The sequence below is a fragment of the Malaya genurostris genome, chromosome 3 (genome assembly GCF_030247185.1).
Source record: "Malaya genurostris strain Urasoe2022 chromosome 3, Malgen_1.1, whole genome shotgun sequence".
Taxonomy (NCBI): domain Eukaryota; kingdom Metazoa; phylum Arthropoda; class Insecta; order Diptera; family Culicidae; genus Malaya; species Malaya genurostris.
Genome location: NC_080572.1, coordinates 211,939,283 through 211,962,278, shown reverse-complemented (window position 1 = coordinate 211,962,278; position 22,996 = coordinate 211,939,283). Strand labels below are relative to the sequence as shown.

Sequence of the window (22,996 nt, the reverse complement as noted above, 5' to 3'; positions counted from 1 at the left end):
TTCAATATTGCCTTGGAAGGTGTGATTCGAAGAGCGAGGATCCACACGAGTGGCACGATCTTCCGAAAGTCCGTACAACTTTTTGGCTTCGCTGACGATATTGATATTGTAACACGTAACCTTGAGAAGATGACGGAAACCTACATCGGACTGAAAGCTGAAGCTAGGCGTATCGGAAGAGAGGAAGAGGCTCTAGAGAAGAAGCACTTCGCCTCCTACCACGAATATTGATAGACGGTGACGATATCGAGGTGGTTGACGAGTTTGTGTATTTGGGCTCACTGGTGACCGCCGACAATGACACCAGCAGAGAAATACAGAGACGTATTTTGGCAGGGAATCATGCGTACTTTGGACTCAGAAAAACCCTTCGATCGAGAAAAGTACGCCACCGCACGAAATTGGCCATCTACAAAACGCTCATTAGACCGGTTGTTCTCTATGGCCACGAGACCTGGACTATGTTGGCATAGGACCATCGCACCCTCAGTGTTTTTGAAATAAAGGTGCTGAGAACCATCTATGGCAGAGTGCAGATGGAAGACGGAACGTCGAGACGACGTATGAATCACGAATTGCAACAGCTGCTAGGGGAATAACCCATCGTACGGACAGCTAAAATCGGACGTCTACGATGAGCTGGGCATGTCATAAGGATGTCGGACGACAGCCCAGTGAAAATGGTTCTTGAATCTAATCCGACTGGTACAAGAAGAAGAGGAGCGCAGCGAGCAAGGTGGATCGATCAAGTGGAAGGTGATCTCAGAAGCGTCCGTGCCTTGAGTAGCTGGCGACGAGCAGCCATGGACCGAGTTATGTGGAGACGTATTCTTGATACAGCAAAGGACACCCCAGGCCTATAGCTGTTAGCTAAGGTAAGGTAAGTAAGTAAGTGTTCAAGACGAAGTGATAGTTTGTCAACCGATAACCGATTTTTTTTCCTAAACCCGAACCCGATCGAAATTGAAACTCTACCCGAACTAGACCCAAGTCCGTCGGGTTGTTGAATCTGAATCTGTACCCGTTTGAAAATTAAGCGAGAAACTTAGAAGAAAATGCTAGATACTAAAGAAATCATTACAAGGTTGTGTGCAAGATACGACCAAGCACAATTACATTAGAAATGAAACAATTTAAAGGTTCCCATAATAAAATCAAAAATACAGATGATGATGGATGCACAGAACTAAAAACTTATTCCAGTGACCGATTAGAACCTTAATCTACTTTAGGCGCTTGAACTGTTTGCGAATGATAAAACTAACAAATGATTTGTTTCGTAATAATTGATTTTTTAACCATTCCCACATTTTTTTGTATTGGATAAATCAAATAAACATAGATTTCCCACTGTACGGTGACACTAACAGCACCTCTAGCGAGAAACGGGTATACTTTTTTTCCATTAGTTACTGTCTTAAATCAAATAAACCTAGATTCCTCAGTGTATTAGTAATGTAGTTGAGCAACCCGTGACCCCAAAAGCGCCGTTGCTCAACTACATTACTAATACACTGGTGAATCTAGGTTGTCAGTGTCACCGTATAGTGGGAAATCTAGGTTTACTTAATTTATGATACTACGCAGAACGATGCGGTGTTTTTATGTGTGACGCAAAGCCTCCTATGCCGAACGAAGCAGATCTTCGTACTGTATGAAATTATATGTGTAGACCAACGATCGAATCAGTCGGCGTGCACGAAAAAATCAAGAGGATGACATCATTTTGGTCAACTGGGATTCGTGGATGAAAACATAGGTTGATTCTAACCAATTTTTCAATAGTATGCGATTAAAATACTGAAACGACGTTGCCATACATGTTGAGGTTAAAAGTTTCCGAATCGGTTGGTTGACGAATGACTGAGTTATTAACGTTCAAAACTATGACAGAAAAAAGGTTACGCAACTATTTTTGAAACTTTTTATTGACACCCGGCCCCGTTATGTGAAGATTAAGATCTTTTTAATACCAAAAACGACGCAGTAGTCATGTTACAGATGAATCCGTCTCATACACTCGTCTTTGATAATACTACAGATTCAACGTGATATAATAAATCCATCAATTTTAGATTTTGTATCCACCTTGATGGTAAAGTGAGTAAACTAGGTTCACTTGATTTATAAGCTAACTTACATTATAATGGCTTGCACTGTCATTGCTTTGTAGATTTGATGCCAAACAGAAATAATAAAAGCCCAAGAAATTGATATTATCGGTTCGAAATACACGACCTTTCTTGAGAAATGCTCCTCGCATGCATGCATTGTATTGCGTTTCTTTGCTTATGAGGCATACACGGCTACCTGTTACGATTGACTGAACAAACCTAATATTATTAATGCAAATTCCGGATCTTTCATTAAAATAAGACATGTAATTTTTGAATCAGCCTAAAAATGATGAACATCAATATAAGACTTATATGTGAGTATGGGCATAAATCTGTTCAATTTTGTGGCGCTGAAGAGATAAAAAATGAGTAAACGCCGTGTCATGGTTTATAAATCTATGAAGCATTTCATGCAACGTTAGTTTTAGTTCTTATCTTCACGTATTTTGTGCTCAAAACAATTCTGTGATGGAACCATCTAGTGCTGAGTATCGTGTTTTCTCGAAAATTCAAAAGTAAAACATTAGTTCAACAGTTACTTTACTTTTGGTTAGCTAGGTACAATACAAAACCTTAAATAGAAAGACACGAGCTTGGAATGGAGCACTACCAAAACATTCTATTGCACCTTGTTGCTCGAACTCCAGCAATACCATGAGCCCTGTTCCTATCATCTGTTACTGAATGACGAAAACGAAGTGGGTGTCGTACGCATGATTTTACCGAGCATTTCCCAGAGTAAGGAGTGAATTTTCCGTGCCATACTCATTCGCTTGCATTCCAGAGATTGTCACAATCTCTGACGATAGTGAATGAATCTCGATATGCCTTCAGGTAACACATACATATATTATGTAATACAGAAACTTGTGAATCGCCCTTATCGCGTGCTCTATTTGTAGAGATTATGTTCTCAGCACCCACGAGGTATTCAAAATATGTGTAAGCTTCACGAATTTGTTCGCATATACAGTTTCAAACTGCTGAGTGACGTGCTCTTTCTTGTTCTACACACCAATCACTTATCTCACTCTCTTTCTCTCGAGGCAATAACGATCCGTAGGGATAAGGCAATGCAAGTGCCGATTAATATCCTTACAAGCACTACTCTTGACAGGGATACAAGTGTTCTTATTCATTGCTGAAGGATTTTAATATTTCTCAAAAAATGATTATTGAATCATTCTGAATCGTTTTCTGTGACGTTCTCAGGAAGCCCAAGTTTGCCATGGATTGTTAACTGTTGCTTGGGTACATGCTGTCGAAGCTAAAATCGATTTTTCATGTTGACAAGAAACATTCCAAAAGTGAAATTCTATCATAGAATCAATAAGAATATCTTAGCTCAAGCAAAGTTAAGATTGGAGCGAGAAAGTGTAGAGATGTTCCTTATAAAAAATAAAGCTAGCACATCGGTGCAAATTTTCGCACAAATTCACCCCACAAGGTCGATGGTTGTCAACATCACAGATCGCGTCGTTTCTGATTTCAATCAGTGTATCAGACAAAGCAGTAATCATCATTCCTCCCTCGCATTACCCAGGCAGTATGAAGCGACAAACAACCGTTGGAAAAGGATGGTTTGTCAGTACGGTACTATCAGTATTTTGCAATCACATGGGAACAGGGATCTGTTTCTAAACCAACGAATGAATCTTCATTCTTGCAATGCGGTGAGTATTGAAATGTGTATATGATAACATTGAACCTAACACGGTAAATGTAAATACACGGGTCTTTTTGAAGTAATTTTGTAATGCGACTTTTTAAAGCAATGTGTTAAGCCTTTCTCATATAGAAAAGCAATGCAATCACTGTTAAAACCGACTTTTGAACGGAGGGCCGAGTGTCATACACCATTCGACTCAGTTCGTCGAGTACGCAAAATGTCTGTATGTGTGTGTGTATGTAACAAAAATGTTCACTCAATTTTCTCATAAATGGTTGGACCGATTTTTTACCTTTATTTATAAATATAAAAAATAGGTATAAAATTCGAACAAACTTTAGAAAATTTTTCCAAAGCCCGGAGGGCCGAATGTCATATACCAATCGATTCAGCTCGACGAACTGAGTAAATGTTCGTATGTGTGTATGTGTTTGTCTGTCTGTTTGTTATCAATAAAGAGATCGAGATCTCAGAAATGATTGGACTAATTTTAATCATACTAGTAGGTCTCCCCGTCATCCTAAACGGTATGTATCTATCACAATTGACCTTGAAAACAGAATATGTTTTTGAACTTAGATTCCGTACAGTAATAGCCATCCAACAAGCCATAGATTGTTAAAATCCATTCATTTTTAATGGAGATAGCGATATTTTCGTGTAAGCAACTTTTCCCATTATTCCAGTAGTAAGAATTTTACGTGTTTGATGATAAAGCGATGTTTCGGAGCAAAGTGAAATACGATTTTCAATACTGTTTTATGAAATTGTTTCTTAGCACATAAAAGACTATTCACAGCACCCCTTTTCATGACGTTTCGATTTTAGCACGATTCGTTTTTGGCAACATAATTGTTCGAACATGACATATGTATTGGAAAGATGGCAGTATTTTAGAATTCGAAACAATTTCATATTTATATTGATTTATACTGCTTGCAGCAATAACTGCTGGAAGTACACAACTTCTTACACCCTTATATCATTCGAAGAAGTTCGTCGAGATAAGCAAATTTGTGTGTGAAAAATAATTTCATCAATTTTTCTCTGAGATGGCTTGATTGATTTTTACAAACTCAGACTCACATGAACAGTCCTGTGCTCCCATATAATGTTTCTGAATGTCATTTGGATTGGACTTCTGGTTCCGGAATTACAGGATGATGTATGTGATGAAATCAAAATTTTATTCGTTATAAACCGATTTCGTACATCTAATATTCAAATGGAAAGTTTTAAAGTCCCATAGAAACTGCTTGTTTTTTCAGATCCGACTTTCGATTCAGGAGATACACGGTGATTAGCGTAAAAATTTCACATAAATTTATCGGATTTATCGGGTTCACAGATTTTGAGAGTTGATAAATTTATTTCAGTATTGTCGGTATTCGGTTTTCAATCCTGGAAGGTACCACAAAATTTCATGTGGAACTACTATTTCTCTACGATGGCCACAATGACTTTCAAAAATTTTAAATCTAATGAAATGGTTATCTATCCATTAGGTAAATTTAACTGACTTCGGCTCAACCGATTTCTGAGTAATACAACGTGCTTAATCCACCTAGCAGTGAGATGATACCTTTTTTTATCAATCCACATGTGTTTTTTGCATGAATATTCTTCGGTGTTTCAGTTTTCATGACATTATTCTTATGTCCGTCGTTTTAAGTGGCAATTTGAGATTTTAATCACTCATTACTCTGTAATGTCGAAACTACAAATCGGATCGAATTTGAATCTAAAAGTGTGACAATCGATTGAACATTCCATGATATGTCGAAGTAATTTCCACTTTAGAGTTTAGGGTAATTTAAGGTACTTCCAGAGCCGGTATTCCGGAACCAGCATAACCCAAACCGATTCGTATGGTCATATGACGAATAATTTGCAAAATTTTTGAGTCCAACTTTAAAGCTTTTCAGGATTGTCATCTTCTATATCGCATTGAATTTTAAAAATTCATCATCCTACAATTCCAGAATCGGAGGTCAGAATTGGATTTATTTTAATTTGAACTTTTGTTTCTGAAATTCGATTTGACTTTTTTTGAGAAAACGATTGTGCTTTGAGAAACGATTCGATACTGGAACCGGAATTCGAAATTCGGTGTAGCCGAAGTCAGGCAAATTCACCTGAGTAGCTGTATAGTTTACATTTGTTTCAAAATGTTTAAAAATCAATGTAGACATCTTTGAGGAATCGTAGCGCAAATTAAATTTTTGGGTGCCTTCCGAAACGAAAACTGAATACAACCAAAAATGAAATAAGTTTATTTGGTTATCGACTATCCAAATCTGCTAACCCGATAAACCTGATTAATTTATGTGAAATAGACATTTTTACACTAATCACCCTGTATCTCCGAAACCGAAAGTTGGATCTCACTAAAATCTTAAAACTTTTCATTTGAATCTTAGATGATTCTTAGATTTCATTTGAATCCTAGATCGGTTCAGCCATCTCCGCGAAAAATGAGTTACACAGTTTTAATTTCGTTTCACATATCATTCTGTAGCTCCGGAACCAGAGGTCGGAACCAAACATAATTCAGGAACCTTGTTTGGGAGTATACGACTTTTCATATGAATCTGAGTTTGTAGAAAATGGTTGAGTCATCTCCGAAAAAAAATGAGTGAAATTATTTGTCACACACGCATTTGCTGATCTCGGCGAACTGATTCGAATGGTACATGGATGTTATGTTCTTCTAGCATTTATTGCTGAAAGTAGTTTAAATCAATATAATTATGGAATTGCTTTCAACTCGAAAATTCTGCCATCATCCGGTTGACATATGGCATATTCGAACGGTTATGTTGCCAAAAACGAACCGTGCTAAAATAGGTCCGCGGCAAAATATCATGCTGTACACAGTCTTTTTTGTACTTAGAAACAAATGTATGTAACAGTATAGAGAATCGTGTTTTATGTTGCTCCCAAGCATTTCTTTGCCAGACAGTGCTCAATGCTCTCCGTTAAAAATGGACGGATTTTAACAATCTATAGCTTGTTGGATAGGTATTACCGTGCGGAATCTAAGTCTGAAAATATATTCTGTTTTCAAGGTCAATTGCGACAGATACTGTCAAAAAACTGAAAATTTTGACATAAAACTTCGTATAACTCAAAAAGTAAACATTCGATCTCAAAACCATTCAATAGCGTTCAGGGTGACGGGAAGACCTTTCATTTGCGACTAGTTTGATCAAAATCGGTCCAGTCATCTCTGAGATCTCGACCTCTTAGTTGACAACACACATACAGACACACACACACGGACACACACACACACACGGACATTTGCTTAGTTCGTCGAGCTGAATCGAAATTCCCTCCGGGCCTCGAAAATTTTTTCTAAAGTTTGAGCGAATTCTATACCTATTTTTTATATTTATAAAAAAAGGTAAAACAGAGAGCAGACATCCAAGCTAGTACAAACTTTTTCGCAGGTGAACGAACACTTCTGTGATTGAATTTTTAAATTTATAGAAAGTAGCGCTGACCTTGCTATTAAAATCGTTTTAGCAGTACGGAAAAACGAAATTTCAAACGATAAATTTTTTTTTCTGAAAATTCGTGCCCAATGCTTCCCTTATGCGAACCGTACATCAGAGTGCTCACCGGCATGTGCAAATATCTGCGTCCATCTCAGAGAATTTGAGAACTCTGTTCTAGCACTTTGGTGTGATCCAGTGCTAGAGGGGAAAGAAAATAAACACGCGCTCTCATGATGCGTGTACACTTTATATAACAGTGGTGCATATGCGTGAAAGAGAAGAGCTCTCGTTGATGTTGTCAGTGCAAGAGAAAGAATTGAACACGCATACACATGTGTATGCACATGCATGTATACATTAGTAAGTATCGTTGATGATGGTGTGCTGACTTCAATATTGATAGTAATAGAATTCTTCCGTTGAGGCTGGGATTATCATATTTTGATCGGGAGCTAATTTTCCTAGATACGCCACTATAGCTATGGAAAACGCTGATGAGTCGTCGTCTATTCGTAAAGTGGGTAACATTCCAAAGTTTTTTGTCCGGTTCTTGCAGAGAAGATGATTTCAAACGATTGTTGCATTGCAAAATCCGTGTCAGATTTTTACACTCAGTCTTTTTGTCTCAAACGACTTTTGCAAACCTTAATTCATTTGTTCCTTCTTTTTAGTTATGTTTACCATTATCACCAAGAATCTACAGTAAACGAGCAGCGTTTTACAAGGAAATAGATCAAGACAACAAAGGAACGATCGTTTCTGGGTAAGTGCAATAGTTTTTTTTTTTAACTTTTACTGGATGATTAAATAATGAGTCACGTACAGACTGGTTGAATTTAGTCTATGGCTGTCGAAAATATGTGATAATTATTTCAACAAACGAATTACGATAGATAAATATCAATAATCACTGTTGCGAGAATTGTGAGGGTGTGGTTTGTTACTGATGTATGATACGCTTGAATACTTCAGATATCGACTATAAAACAGTTATCTTAGATATCATGAAAACAAAATTCAATAAGTTGATGCTAACTATCCAAAATGCGTTTTCCGTGATAACTCATTAACACATGATCAAAAATTACCCAGCACAGGTGTCGGAAGATGAGTTGTGAGTCAATTTTCTCTTACTAATGTAATATCGTGTTTCACTGAAATCTTGAGAACTACCTGCAAAACTGCGACGACAGCTTGGAGATTTACCCAGCTTATTATGAGTGCTAATAGAATTATAAATGTAACAACACAAACCAATTTGCGAATTTCCACTAAAAAATATTTCTCGTGCATGGTCGACGCGCAACTCGATAATTGATAATCCCAATAGTCATCTCGAGAACTTGGAGACATGCATGGTCCTGATCAAACGTATAAAAGAACGTTTTTAACCGCTCTGCCGTTCCAGTTTAATAGCGATCGGAACAGGAACTGTGTTAGTAGTGCTGCTTGGTTCAGAATATTGAAAAATAGTGAAATTTTATGTTGGCGCTGGCATGGATACATTAACCGATTGTGCTGGTGTACCTAGCGGTAAAAAAAGTACTGGAATCCCCGCGAAGCAGCGTGATGCCTTTGTTAAACTCCTGGCAAATTTCATAAGGTAGTTTGGAATTTGTTGTTAGATAAATGGTTTTTCATAAAGCAGTGAATCAGAATAATAAAGGGTGATTTTTTAAGAGCTTGAGAACTTTTTTAAACAATAAAACGCATAAAATTTGCAAAATCTCATCGGTTCTTTATTTTAAACGTTAGATTGGTACATGACATTTACTTTTTGAAGATAATTTCATTTAAATGTTGACCGCGGCTGCGTCTTAGGTGGTCCATTCGGAAAATCCGCTTTTTTATCGACAAATTTTGTTCAGCGATGAGGCTCATTTCTGGTTGAATGGCTACGTAAATAAGCAAAATTGCCGCATTTGGAGTGAAGAGCAACCAGAAGCCGTTCAAGAACTGCCCATGCATCCCGAAAAATGCACTGTTTGGTGTGGTTTGTACGCTGGTGGAATCATTGGACCGTATTTTTTCAAAGATGCTGTTGGACGCAACGTTACAGTGAATGGCGATCGCTATCGTTCGATGCTAACAAACTTTTTGTTGCCAAAAATGGAAGAACTGAACTTGGTTGACATGTGGTTTCAACAAGATGGCGCTACATGCCACACAGCTCGCGATTCTATGGCCATTTTGAGGGAAAACTTCGGAGAACAATTCATCTCAAGAAATGGACCGGTAAGTTGGCCACCAAGATCATGCGATTTGACGCCTTTAGACTATTTTTTGTGGGGCTACGTCAAGTCTAAAGTCTACAAAAATAAGCCAGTAACTATTCCAGCTTTGGAAGACAACATTTCCGAAGAAATTCGGGCTATTCCGGCCGAAATGCTCGAAAAAGTTGCCCAAAATTGGACTTTCCGAATGGACCACCTAAGACGCAGCCGCGGTCAACATTTAAATGAAATTATCTTCAAAAAGTAAATGTCATGTACCAATCTAACGTTTAAAATAAAGAACCGATGAGATTTTGCAAATTTTATGCGTTTTATTGTTTAAAAAAGTTCTCAAGCTCTTAAAAAATCACCCTTTATAAAATAGTGACAGTGACTTGATGGGTGTTGTGTATTTCGAAAAATTAGCATCTCTATTCAGTAGATTCGTAGCGTATATGCCAAATATTGAAAAGACTGAGTAAGTGGTATAGTCAAAAGGGCATTCGAGTGGCGTCAGAACCTCTAGAAAACATGAATTTTATGTTTTTATATGATCTCTGTGTTGTTGGATTTATTTGAAACAATACGACGAATAGGATAGAATGAATAGGAGGGCGAAACCGAACACGGCATCGGAACGAAGAGGAATGAAAGTTTTCTTCACCTAGTAGCTTTCCATCATGGAACACTGGAGTGTCGTTTTTATTTATAACTCGTTTTTGAAAAATCAGTCGTTCGTGAGTTTAAAAAAACATTTTAAATTAAAACCGAAAATGCCGGTGCCTTTGCGTAATACTGTGAAGCTGTGAGTGAATTTTTTTTTGTAAAAACAGGTTCTGTGACCAAAATAAAACCTCCGGGACACGTCTTGTCTGTACGGACACCAAAGATTGTTGAACGAGATCGATCCGCTCTTGTGAATTCAGACTATTCAGAACCTGGATTCTTGTCCACCTGAATTTGGAACTTAATTTAAGGTCTAAAATTTAATTTCAGAATTCAGTTTCTGAATTTAATTCCAGAATACTGGTTCAACAGTTAAAACTAAAACTCTGGAACTGGATCTTAATTGAAATTTCGGGAACTAGTTTCTTGACTACATTTTGGAACTGTTTTTAGTACCTTAATTTTTAAGTTTGGAACTCGTATCCGGAATTCTGGTTTAGAAATTCTAGAACAAAATTTTAGATCTGACCTCGGAACCATAATTTTGGAGATGTCATTTTCACCAAAATTCAGTTTCAAAATTTACTTCCCGAATTCAGTTTCTGAATTTACTTCCTGAATTCAATTTCAGAATTTAATTTCTGAATTCAGTTTCAGAATTCATTATTCACAACTTTCACAGCTTTCTGGCCCTATGTGCGGGGTTGGGTATCGAACCCAGGTGGGCTGCGTGAAAATCATCGATTAACTCGTGCCCAGATGCTGGATTTGATTTCGAACCTTAGGTTCTGGAACTAGATTTTTTTTATATTGAATTCAGTTCTCTAATTCAGATTCAGAATTTAAGTTCTAAATTCTGTTCTAGATTCTTGATTCTGAAAAGAGTTCAGAGTTCTAGAACTAAATTCTTTGAACTGAACTCTTGATCTGGATTCCGAACTTGAATTTTGCAACTGAATTCGGAGCTAGTCCCAGGTTCCGTTCTTTAGTTCAGTTCCAGTTCTTGAATGTCCAGAATTCAGGTTCTGGTGTAGATAAATAGAAAGTGGCAAAAAGTATTCAATGTTGTAAGCATAGGACAAATTTCTTGAACCGGTTTCTTTTAGAACCATTAAAATATTCCCAAACGACTATACCTTCCTCTACTGGGTACACTGAGGTCTCTTTTTTTTACGCACCGCAGGTCTCTTTTTTACGCACTTAAAAAAACGCGTGAAAAAACCACGCAAAAAAAAACACGTAAAAAACCGCGTATCTTCGGGAATTAGCGTTGAAAAAGCATGAAATGTCCAGATCTGGTGTATTCTCAAAAAAGAATGTTTTTTTTAATCGACTTTGGGAATTTTGAAATTACTTATATCGAATTGTTTTTTGATGCCGAATGTCTTAGAAATGCATGAAACGTACAGATCTGGTGTAATTTTGAAAACAAATTAATTTTAAATCGAAAATGTCAGAGAGTTGACTTTAAAAAACTGGGATAACACCAGATCTCAAACATGTTTCATGCATTTCGAAGACAAAACAAGAAAACTGCTTAACCTCGGAAATCCGCGTAAAAAAACAGCGTTAATTCGGAAATCTGTGTGAAAAAACCATGTACAAAAAACCGTGTAAAAACCGCATAAAAAATCGAATAAAAAAAGGTCTCAGTGTATGTAAATCTAAAAAAAAAAAACAAACAACTATGTTACAACATAGTTGCACTTGTATTGCTTTACTCTCATTTGTTCAGCGTTATTAGTGTGATAGAATATGTTCGTCGTCAATAAGTTTAGTATATAGTATAGTAGTATAGTTGAACCGTTACAATTCGGGAAGCGAAGCTGAGAAAGTCGTGTTCTTTGCAGTATCTAGCAAACGTATCAATATAACTCGGTTTGTTTGGTGGTTATGCACTCTCACCAACCCACTACCTAATTTGCGGTCAAAACCTACCTAAAATCAACTAATGTGCATCTCCCCAATTTTAGGTAACGAGTGATGACCTCAACATTTAGGTAAATGTAAGTTTACCCAAAGTGATTTTTACAGTATTTACGATCAACTCAAAGTTTGAGTAGATAACGACCTAATTTTGGGTCGCTTATAGAAGAGCTCGACAATGAGTGATTTCTTCTCCAAAATAGGTAAAATTGATTTTCAGAGTGGGCGTCCAGATCCATGCTGCCTTCAACAGCGACAGACGGCAGAAAAACTTTGAAAATTTTTCTGTACGGTTCTTGCAAAAAAGATGTATATAAACAATATTTTCATTGCAAAATCCGTATCAGGCTTTGGCATTTAAATTTTTCTATCCGGTTTTTGCATTCCAAAATACTTGAACGGGTTTTCCAAACTAAGTTGCATTTATCCGACTTTTGCATACAGTCGTTTATATGTACACACTTATCTTAGTTCGGTAATTTTTTCATCTTTTGAGTAGTTTTGAACAGCTGAACTACCGAATATTCTCCTTCTACTGATATATCAGCACAAATACATATTTGTTGACAGCAGTTCCTGAAAGTACCGCTGTGATGAGACGTTATTTTCTCTGAAAAAATCACCTACAGAAAATGGAACAGCTGAGATCGGTAATCCAATTTAAGTGTGTAGGTTCTATTACATAATGGTCAAACCATGTGACCATGAACCATGAACTCACTTCGATATTCGAACCGATTTCCACTTGCTTTGGCTCGAATTAAAGGTTGTATGGTTCGATTTTTTTTCGAATCCGATGTTCGGTTCCAGAATAACAGGAATGTTGTAGTGGTGAAAATTTCAAACCATCATTCAAGGTTCCACTGCAATGAACGTAAAAACTCTGTGAAACTGGGCTAAATACTGTTCCAATATATATGTCTTGTAAGTTTAAGGCCTTTCAATTTTACTGTGCTATTCCGACAAAAATTCTGAAATGAAGCTTGCCTCAATTGTTCATATTACCAGTGGTGAGAGTTTTTTTTCCTGTAATATCACTTTCCAAGAATCCATTGCTGTATTGTTGATTGCAAGTTAGTGTCATATACATTTATTGAAGTGAACATGTCGAAATTCTGGCCAAGAAAAGAAGCCTGCGAGGAATATGCTTGATCAATCGCGGCTTGTGACAGATCGTGACAAAATGGATTTCTCATGAGCTGAATGATAGGCTGCAGGAAAATCGAAGAATGGTGAGTGAAACTTCGATTTTTTGCACCGGATCGTGACGGTAGACATGAAATGTATTTATTTTGAAAATCTTATACGCAGAAAATCACCCTTGTTTGAGCCTGGCCTACCATCGACATCAAGGGCAAAACCTAATCGCTTAGGAAAACGAACGATGTTGTTCTTTGGGTGAAATCATGAAGGAGGCTTGTACGACAAACTATCCTTAGTTTACAAGAGTAAATACAGTAAATACCCGAGTAGAATGTGAGATTAAAAAGAAAACTCAATTTGATGTTGTGCTGTTCGTATATATCGATTATTTAATTTGCTATCGTTTTGGTCGTTTTAACGGTTAAAAGATAAAAATTGAAAGCAAAAAATGCTGTGTGACATCAAACTGGAAACTAGTTTTGCTCTCAGTGAAAGCACATTGAAAACTTAATATGATGTAGATTTTCTTGAAATGATACGTCACGAGCATAATCTAAAATTAGAACAGCCAAAAAAGGTCCGGGATAGTATACATTTAGGCGATATTACTCGCAAGCAAGAAAAAAGATTTTATGTAATCTCCATATTAGTCGCAAGCAAGAAAAAAGATTTCATGCAATCTTCACACTACCGCGGAGAGAATCCGGTTTCGAACTTAGGTGTATTGGAATGCAAACTTTTTGCGATTGCTATGGACTGCAAGTGCTAGCTATCAGGAGATGGAAAATGTGCAGTTATATGACAAGCAGTGTTGTTTTACAAAGTTGTATGCAGGTAGTTTCTGTCAGTGCACACTCGTTGCGTCGCTTCCATCCCGCATCCACCATGAATAGCAGTGTGGCTAATTGAGCACAGTATAAAAATGTTCTCTTTGTCCTTCTTATATCCAAAGATGTAGCATTCAAACATTATAACATTAAATTGAGTTATCTACTTGATCTCAAACAACTCGCACATGTAATCACTTTGAAATACGAATTTAGAGGCTCTGAAGACCGAACGTTTTACAGTGAAGTCTTCTACAACACAGGGAACGTGAATTAGGAATCCGGTAATAAGGTATCCCAGATCATTTGTTTTTTCGACTAATTGGGACAATGAACGATTATCTCGCTTCTGACCACAGATAGAACTATAATGTCTTTAGTAAATTTTTAGTTCTTGTGTAGACTTATAATTTACAATCATTTGATGCAGAATTAGTCCTGTGACTCAAAATTATGAAGATTTAGTTAGACGGTTTCTTTAGAAAAGTATATTAAAGTTCCAAGATCTATTAGATGATTGATAAATTACTTCTCATAGTATCTAGCGTTAGTGAGCATATGAAGTTCTAATTGTTTTGAAGAGATTCTTCGACACAGTTTGTGGACTACTTAGGAATATACAAATTAAACATATATTTTCTTGGTGGCTCCTCTAAGCCACTAAAGTATTATTAAGAATTAGCTCTAGGTTCTGAAATCTGAGACATTCATTGTTCGATGTTCGAACTTCGTAAACAATGAATTTTTCCATACTGTTGGATATAAAGTTATGTATATTTTCAGAACGGGTTTGGTGAGTAGATTTTTATCGTCATCCAGGTCGTGACAAACGTGGTACCGATGATCGAAAATTTATCTAATGCCTCACAGACGTGTGGTTTGACACCAATATTCTCGTGGTTAAAAAGAAAGAGCATTATTTGCGTAAAAGTTGAAAAAAATCGTTTCTTCGCGGTTATGGTTGCGGTCAACTGCGGGATCTCGGCAGGATGTCAAAGCATTTTTGTAAAAGGCAACAAAGGATTGAAGGAATAATTCTTTCGTTGAAACTTAACTTTGTATTTTTGTGCTGCCATTTGAAATTTGCTCAATTTCAATGGATTCACTAAGTTGTTGATTTTAATGTTTTCATTTTTTGGGTATCACACAACTTTTGCCTTTAAACAGCAAAATGATAACACAATATGATATTTATTGAAAATTTGATGAGTCGATATCATATTAGGATTTCAATCTGATGTTGCTATCATAATCAAATATCAATTTGTTCTAATTTTGATGTTAGACTTTACTCGGGAATCGCTACCGACAGCAAATGATGAAACCGAATTGAGCATTGCTGGAAAAACCTTCATTTGCATCATTTTGCACTACGACAATGCCCCCACATACAGCTGAAGCAGTCAAAACATAATTTCAGAACTCATATGGTAACTTTTGCCCCACTTATCATATTTTTATTTTCGATCATCGATATTTTGCACATTTTCTAAGCACCACTTCACTAGTTATGAAGGTGTGGAAAAATGTCTTCAAGACTGGATCACTTCATCACTGGGAATACTAACAGCAAGGAGAGCAACGATATAGACGACGAATCTATGGACAAAGGCGCGGTCAGTGAACCAAGCCTCGTTCAATGGTAATGAGACTGCCTCTCCTCCAAGGGAAAGGTTATAGAAGAGATCAAACTCAAAACAAACCAAAGCAGTGATTTTATTTTTACAAAAAAATAGAAAATGGACCTCATATGTTTTGCTCTAAGATCAATAGACATATGAAATGAATGAATAGAAAACAACTCAATTTCTCGACTAATTTCATTTTTGACGACACTTCACCGCATGATTGATATATTGGCCATTCAGTAGGCACAATTATGTACTGAACAATTTTGAAGAGCTTGGGAAAAACAACAAAATTTTGCAAAACCAGATTTGGTATTATTTTCATCTGAGTTCATAGCATTAAATATCATTATCCTGTATAGTTTTAAATACCCTGCCTTTTTTTGATTCACATCTGATATCTATTGTATGAATTTTCATGCAAAGCTTTCAATTTCGGAGAAATTTGTCAATGGTTTTAAAGTGAGTATCTTGAAAGGGTTGTTTGATTTTCTTATCTTTCTGTTGCCCTAATCTACCCCCCTGCAATTCTTTGGAAGGATCATAAACAGCAAAAGGCAGGTTAATTAACACGATTTTAATGTTTTATTATTGTATTACCCTTTCCAGACAGCGTGATGCCGACAAGAAACAAGCCGAAGATCTGCTGTTCGATATGTTCAAAAATGAAGATACAAATCTGCTCAATATTGGAAAATTTCTGGCGGTAAGTTCTTTATTCGTTATTGAGCTGTAAGTATTCAAATGCAATGGGTTCCTTTTTTTCGTAGGCACTCCGAACTACCGGCATTCGCCGAACGGATCCACGCATCGGTGAAATGATGGAAAATCTGAAGAAAGTTCACAAATTGAATAACTATGATGGAGGCTCTCCTCTAACCCAGCATCTTAATGCGGAAACGTTTAAGGCCGTTATATCACCAAATATCGTCCTGATTGCACGGGCATTCAGACACCAGTTTGTGATTCCTGATTTTCATGGTTTCACGAAGGACATTGAGGAACTATATTGGAAGTGTAAAAGTAACACGGATGGTAAGGTGGCCAGCTATATTCCACAACTGGCACGTGTGAATCCTGACTATTGGGGCATCAGCATTTGCACGGTGGACGGTCAGCGATTCTCGATCGGAGATTCCAATGTTTCCTTCACGCTGCAGAGTTGCAGCAAACCGTTGACGTATGCAATCGCGTTGGAAAAGCTTGGATCCGACGTGGTTCACCAGTATGTTGGACAGGAACCGAGTGGAAGAAATTTCAATGAGTTGGTGTTAGACTACAACAAGAAACCACATAATCCGATGATCAATGCCGGGTCTATACTAACTTGTTCTTTGTTGAAAACACTGGTTCACCCGGAAATGACACTTGCCGAGAAGTTCGATTACACTCAAACCTGGTTCAGTCGAATGGCTGGCGGTGAAACGCTGGGATTCAACAATGCAGTGTTCTTATCGGAACGAGAAGCTGCTGATCGAAATTATGCACTTGGATTCTATATGCGCGAACATAAGTGCTATCCAGAAAAGGCTAATTTGCGTGAATGTATGGACTTTTATTTTCAGTGCTGTTCGATGGAAACTACATGTGAAACTCTGTCCATAGTGGCTTCCACGCTTGCGAATGGAGGAATCTGCCCTCTCACGGAGGAAAAAGTTCTGAAATCAGAGAACGTACGGGATGTGCTTTCACTAATGCATTCCTGTGGAATGTATGACTTTTCTGGTCAGTTTGCTTTCAAAGTTGGCCTTCCAGCGAAATCAGGAGTCTGCGGGGGTGTTATGTTGGTCATCCCGAATGTTATGGGAATTTTCATGTGGTCTCCTCCCCTGGATCCACTGGGGAACAGTTGCCGTGGAGTACAATTCTGCGAGGAACTGGTGAACATTTTCAATTTTCATTTATATGATAATTTGAAACACGGTTCAAACAAAAAAGATCCACGTCGCCATCGTTACGAAACCAAAGGACTGTCGGTAGTAAATCTACTGTTCTCAGCTGCAAGTGGTGATGTTACGGCTTTGAGAAGACATAAACTATCAGGAATGGATATCACGTTGTCTGACTACGACGGTAGAACTGCATTACATTTGGCCTGTTCCGAAGGACATCTAGAGTGCGTAAAATTCTTGCTCGAGCATTGTGGTGTTCCACATGACGCTAGGGACCGTTGGGGAAATCGTCCAATCGATGAAGCCGAAACGTTCGGACATGATGCGGTGGTAGATTTTTTGAAGGAATGGGATGAGAAGGTAGAGATGGCGAAAAAAATTGCAAACGATCCCGGTTACAACTCGGACCGTGACAGTTCCAAGAGTGAATCGTCTGCTTGCTCAACCGACAGTAAAGCCAAACATCCTACAGATATTTTGAACTGAGGTGCAGCAACATCTATGTGAATGTATAGCATTATCGATCAGTTATTTGATTATTTCGCGCAGTTTTTTGTTGTACTCTAAGTTTCAATAATGAGACTGATTTTCTTTTATTCAAAGTAACCTCTAGTTATTTGGTTACTTGAAATCCTAATAGTTAACAATAATTTATTAGTTTCTTAGAAATCTCAAAAATTAGATTCTCATGTAATACGAATATTCCAATTATTCTGATTTCTTTTAAATTTTTAGTAATACGTAACTTTTCTTTTCGATATTTAGTTTTATAAATTACTGTATTCTAAATGTGAACATTTCATCGATTGCAACTATGTCCAGTTAAAAATAATTGTTCCGTGTCATGTCAGCGTTTTAAAACTGAACTAGCTCTGTTCTCAATATAACAGGAAGTCCTAATACGAATCAATAAAGTAATATTCAGACAATAATTACAGATTAAGGCTTACTAGCTAGTTACAGGTCAGTCAATTATTTGTCGAATTATAAATTGTTTAGTGTTTTCAGAATATGTGAATGTGAATATACCGATTAGAAATATCTATCTGTTGGAGTGACTAGTAGATGTAAGACATAATCAATATACATCAATTATTGTGGTTAGTCTGCATGGACAAATGATGGTATTAAACGTTGAATGAGTAAAATGCATAAAATAACGTGTATTTCTTTGTTATCGTGATTCCTTTTTGGGCCACTGTGCCCTAGAGTGGGGACTCTAGGGTTACATCATTCCATACTAGACGAACTGAGTAAATGTCTGTGTGTATCTATCTGTATATGTGTATGTAAAAAAATGTGCACTCGATTTTCTCGGAGATGGCTGGACTATCACAAACATACACGGAACGACCGAAATTAGCTCCACGCCTAATTCGTATTACTGTTTTTGAATTAGTTGATTTTAACAACAAAATTTCCAAAATAACTATAAAATTAGTTAAAATTGAGAATTTACTTTGCTGAAAAAACTCTTAGTTTTAGAGAATGTGTTTAGTTGGTGAATATCCTGGACTCAAACCAGCAATATTTCAATCCAACACGAAATTCTCTTTGACAACTAATTTTGTTATTAAAATCAGAAAATTTGTTTCTATTTATCTATCACCATCATTACTGAAGGACAGCACAAAAAAAACAAAACTGAAATGGGTATTATTAACAAGTTTATTAGCCAAAAACTCATGAGAAGTGTCAAAGCAAAACAATCCATTGAAAAGCTAAAAAGGACAGTCTTATTGAAACTGCTTGAACATTGTTTTGATGTTTTTCGCATGTGTTCGATATATCTTTATTTAAATTTCTAAACCGATATGTAAAAATGTCGTAAACTGTTAGTGGAAATCGTATTTATTCAAAATTTGTGCGCACTTGAAGCGATTGTGCGTAATAATGTTTTTACGCGGAACAGTGAAGTGAATTTCGAATGTTTCACTCTAATTGTGATGAAGTTTTTTTGTATCTTCAAACCTTCCGAGCTGCGCCGTCCGGTGTACTATTTGTATTCGGTTTTTGTTTTCCGAGTGCTCAAAGTTTTCAGTGAGAATGAAGAAACAGTGATTTAGAAGAAAAAAAATTCAAAAAGATGTTTACGTTTCGTTTATGTCTTTTTCTCCAACACAACATCGTATTTATACCTGCCAATATAGAAAAGACAACCGCGTCTGAATTTTTTTCGGCAGTAGTGTGCCATCTAGTGGCTAGTAGTCATTAAGGTGTTACCGTTTCGGTGACAGGGCGCCATATAGCTGCAGATTGCAGAAGCCAATTCAACCATTCATATTGGTTGAAAACAACATTATATTTCTTTAATTCAACTAAAAAAATAGTTGACTGGATATGAAGTGTGCCTTAGCTAAGAAATGACAGTACGTTTAATTTGTGAATTCAACTAAAAAAAATAGTCATTTCAACAAATATTTTATTATTATTAAGGGAATGAGAATAAAAAATCTAAATCAGCAAAAGTAAGATTTTTTTAGTTGTCTCAAAAAATAACTAACTAAAATCAGCAAATCAACTAAATTTTTCGCGAAAATGCTGATTTCGGTCGTTCCGTGTAGATTCAAATGAAAGGTCTCTTGGTTCCATAGGTTGCTATTGAATTTTACCCGCATCGAATTTCCGTCTCGGGAATAACGGGGTAAAATGTGAAAAAAAAGAAAAAGTGCAACCGATATTCTTCAGATTAGACTCAAATTAAAGGCCTTGTAGCCCCAGAGCGTGCTATTAAATTTTATCTAGATCCGACTTCCAGTACGGGAGTTACGGAGTAAAATGTGAAAAATTAACTAAAAACCTGTTTTAATCCACCTAGTGATGTAATGATGTCTTACTGTGGTATTCTTTTCAAATGTTTCTCTTCAATTTGTGAAAGAAACCAAGGGATTGTTTGTGCATTAACTAGTATTACATACAGAATGAAACAGTGCTTTGCTCGCGTAGGTCATCCTTAAGAAAACGAAATGGGTTCACTATTATATGTAATTCCAGCACCGGAACACGAGAACTAGTATCGAAGTCGGTTCGCACGGCCAAAAACTAACATGACGTACAAACTCTACTAGTTTTTATTCAAATTTTGAAGTTTTAATACGGAATTCCGCATGGCACCGTAAGACCTTTCATTTGAATCTAAATTTATAAAAATTGGATGAGCGGTCTCTGAGAAAATCGATATCACGTTTTTAGCTCATTTTGCACATTTTACCCCATAACTCCCAAACCGGAAGTCGGATCCAGATGAAATTCAATCGTAACCTATAAGACTACAAGGCCTTCAATTTAAATTTTAGTTGAAAAAAATCGGTTGAGTGTTCTCTGAGAAAATCGAGAGCACTTTTTCTTCATTTTTTTGCACATTCCAATTCGTCCAATCCGGGTAAAATTCAAAGCACCCTATGGGATCAAGAGACCTTTAATTTAAATCTAAGTTTTTTTCATTTTATCAGAGTCAGCTGAAGTCCATTTTCACAAACTTAGACTCAAATAAAAGGGTCAACGTATATAAAAATAGACTTCCTTCGACCTTTGTTTAGATCCCACGGCCGGTTCCGGAGATGTGTTTAAAATTTTAAACCGTCATTTAGAGCAAAAATTCAAAACACGAAGAATTTCTAATTACTTGAGTTGAAATGGTTTCAAATTGAAAAAAATATGTATGCCCAAACAAACTTTTTGTTCGTATTCAATATTTAAAGAAACGTTTTTTGAATAATCCCTTAGTAATATTAATGAAAACATTGTCAATAAATCATTTAATTAAGTTTTTCACTCCAATATAATCCCGAGAATAATCTGCATTTAAGGTCACGATCAGTGCGGTAAAATTTCATTTTCAATCGAATAATATAAAATGAAAATGAAATTTATGGCCGCTGACCGTCAGCGTATCCCTACTAATTCATTTGACTTTTACTGCCATTTTCAAGTGAAGCTCCCAGAATTCATCGTCAGTTGAATAATCGTACCTAGTCATTTAAAGTTTTGCTTGCTCAGTTTCAACTGCCAAGTAGTCTAGCTGCTTCATTGTCTTCGCTTCGGTAGTAAGCAAGTTCGAATGAATAGAATTATAAATGGAGCAAAGCTTGCTTCAGATAGAATTGGAACAAAGACAATTGCCTGTATTTCAGTTTTTTTTCATAAATACGTTTATTTCATAGGCAATATACATAAGTTTTTCTTCGCCGTGGCATCCACATTACATAGTATTTTAAACCTAATACATTTCGAATATCATATTAGTATGTTGGTATTCATTAGTTAATCTAAACACTGTTTTTATCAAGCGAGTTGCTATTATAAATTACATTAAATGAAATACATTTATTTTGTACATGATTTTATAACTATTTCAGGTTTGTTTGTATCAGTTCATCACTTTTATTTAATATAAGATAGCTGGCTATTGGTTGAACTCATGGAAGAGAAAACAGTAGTATTTCAGTTATTTATTATTGAATTCAAGATCTTTTTTTATACAAATGTAGCGTTTTCTTCATACTTTAAAGAAAAATACGGATAAAATTATTCGTCACGGTTTCGAAGGAATTTTTCCTGTAACACTGCTCATTAGGCGGGCACACCTTCTTCGTCCATCGTTTTAGCTATCTTATTCCACCAGGTCGTCATCTGATTGATCTCTTTGGCAACCTTTCCCTTTGCCTTGAGTCTCCTCTTCATGATTGCTCAGTATTTCTCAATAGGGCGGAACTGGGGGCAGTTGGGTGGTTCAAGGTTTTTCGGAACAAACTGGACCCCTTTCTCTGCATACCATTCTTGAACGACTTTGCTGTAATGACAGCTTGCCAAATCTGGCCAAAACATTACGGGATGGTCGTGGGATCGAATGAACGGCAAAATTCGTTTTTGGAGACACTCTTTTTGGTATAGTTCCGATGTTATTGTCTTATTTGTTACGAAAACTTTCGTTTATTTGCCACAGCTGCAAATGCTCTGCCAAATCCTAAATTTTCTTGCAAATTTGTCGGCACAAACAAATTTAAATTTAGCTGGAACATCCCCCCGAGCCGTTGCCAAGTAAAATTTTTGACCTGAGATTAGCCCGAAGTCAGCCTTGACATAGATTTCATCGTTCATCAGAAGACATCCGTCGAACTTGGTCAGCACATGGTCATATAGTTTCCGAGCACGAATTTTGAACACACTATTCTGTTTTATGGTCCGATTTGGCTGTTTGTTAGTCCGATACGGCTTAATTCCTTCCCGGAGTCGAGTTCTTCTCACGGTACTATGGGCAATACCGAATTTTCTGGCCAAATCACGGTCTGACAGATTAGGATTCCTCTTAATCGTTTTCAAAATCTTACCACGCAGTTTTCGGTCGACAGTTCCACTCCGACGATTGGCTTGAGCCTTCCGAATCGTCGTCAATGTTTCCTTATACCGTTTGAT

The 22,996-nt window shown here is 36.7% G+C and overlaps 1 protein-coding gene across 3 annotated transcripts; it reads left to right on the top strand.

Annotated features, from left to right (window-relative positions):
- Window positions 1-3,069: 3,069 nt before the first annotated feature.
- On the top strand, window positions 3,070-18,748 carry LOC131435564 (glutaminase kidney isoform, mitochondrial). Of its 3 annotated transcripts, XM_058603582.1 has the most exons (5): window positions 3,070-3,790; window positions 7,958-8,049; window positions 16,116-16,151; window positions 16,299-16,395; window positions 16,460-18,748. In XM_058603582.1, exons 1-5 carry the CDS (start codon window positions 3,401-3,403, stop codon window positions 18,065-18,067), a joined length of 2,223 nt encoding a protein of 740 aa, XP_058459565.1. In that variant the 5' UTR covers window positions 3,070-3,400; the 3' UTR covers window positions 18,068-18,748. The 3 variants fall into 3 exon arrangements, with proteins under 3 accessions (XP_058459565.1, XP_058459566.1, XP_058459568.1); XM_058603583.1 differs by lacking the exon at window positions 16,116-16,151; XM_058603585.1 differs by lacking the exons at window positions 3,070-3,790; window positions 7,958-8,049; window positions 16,116-16,151 and adding an exon at window positions 8,079-8,889.
- The last annotated feature ends 4,248 nt before the right edge of the window (window positions 18,749-22,996 follow it).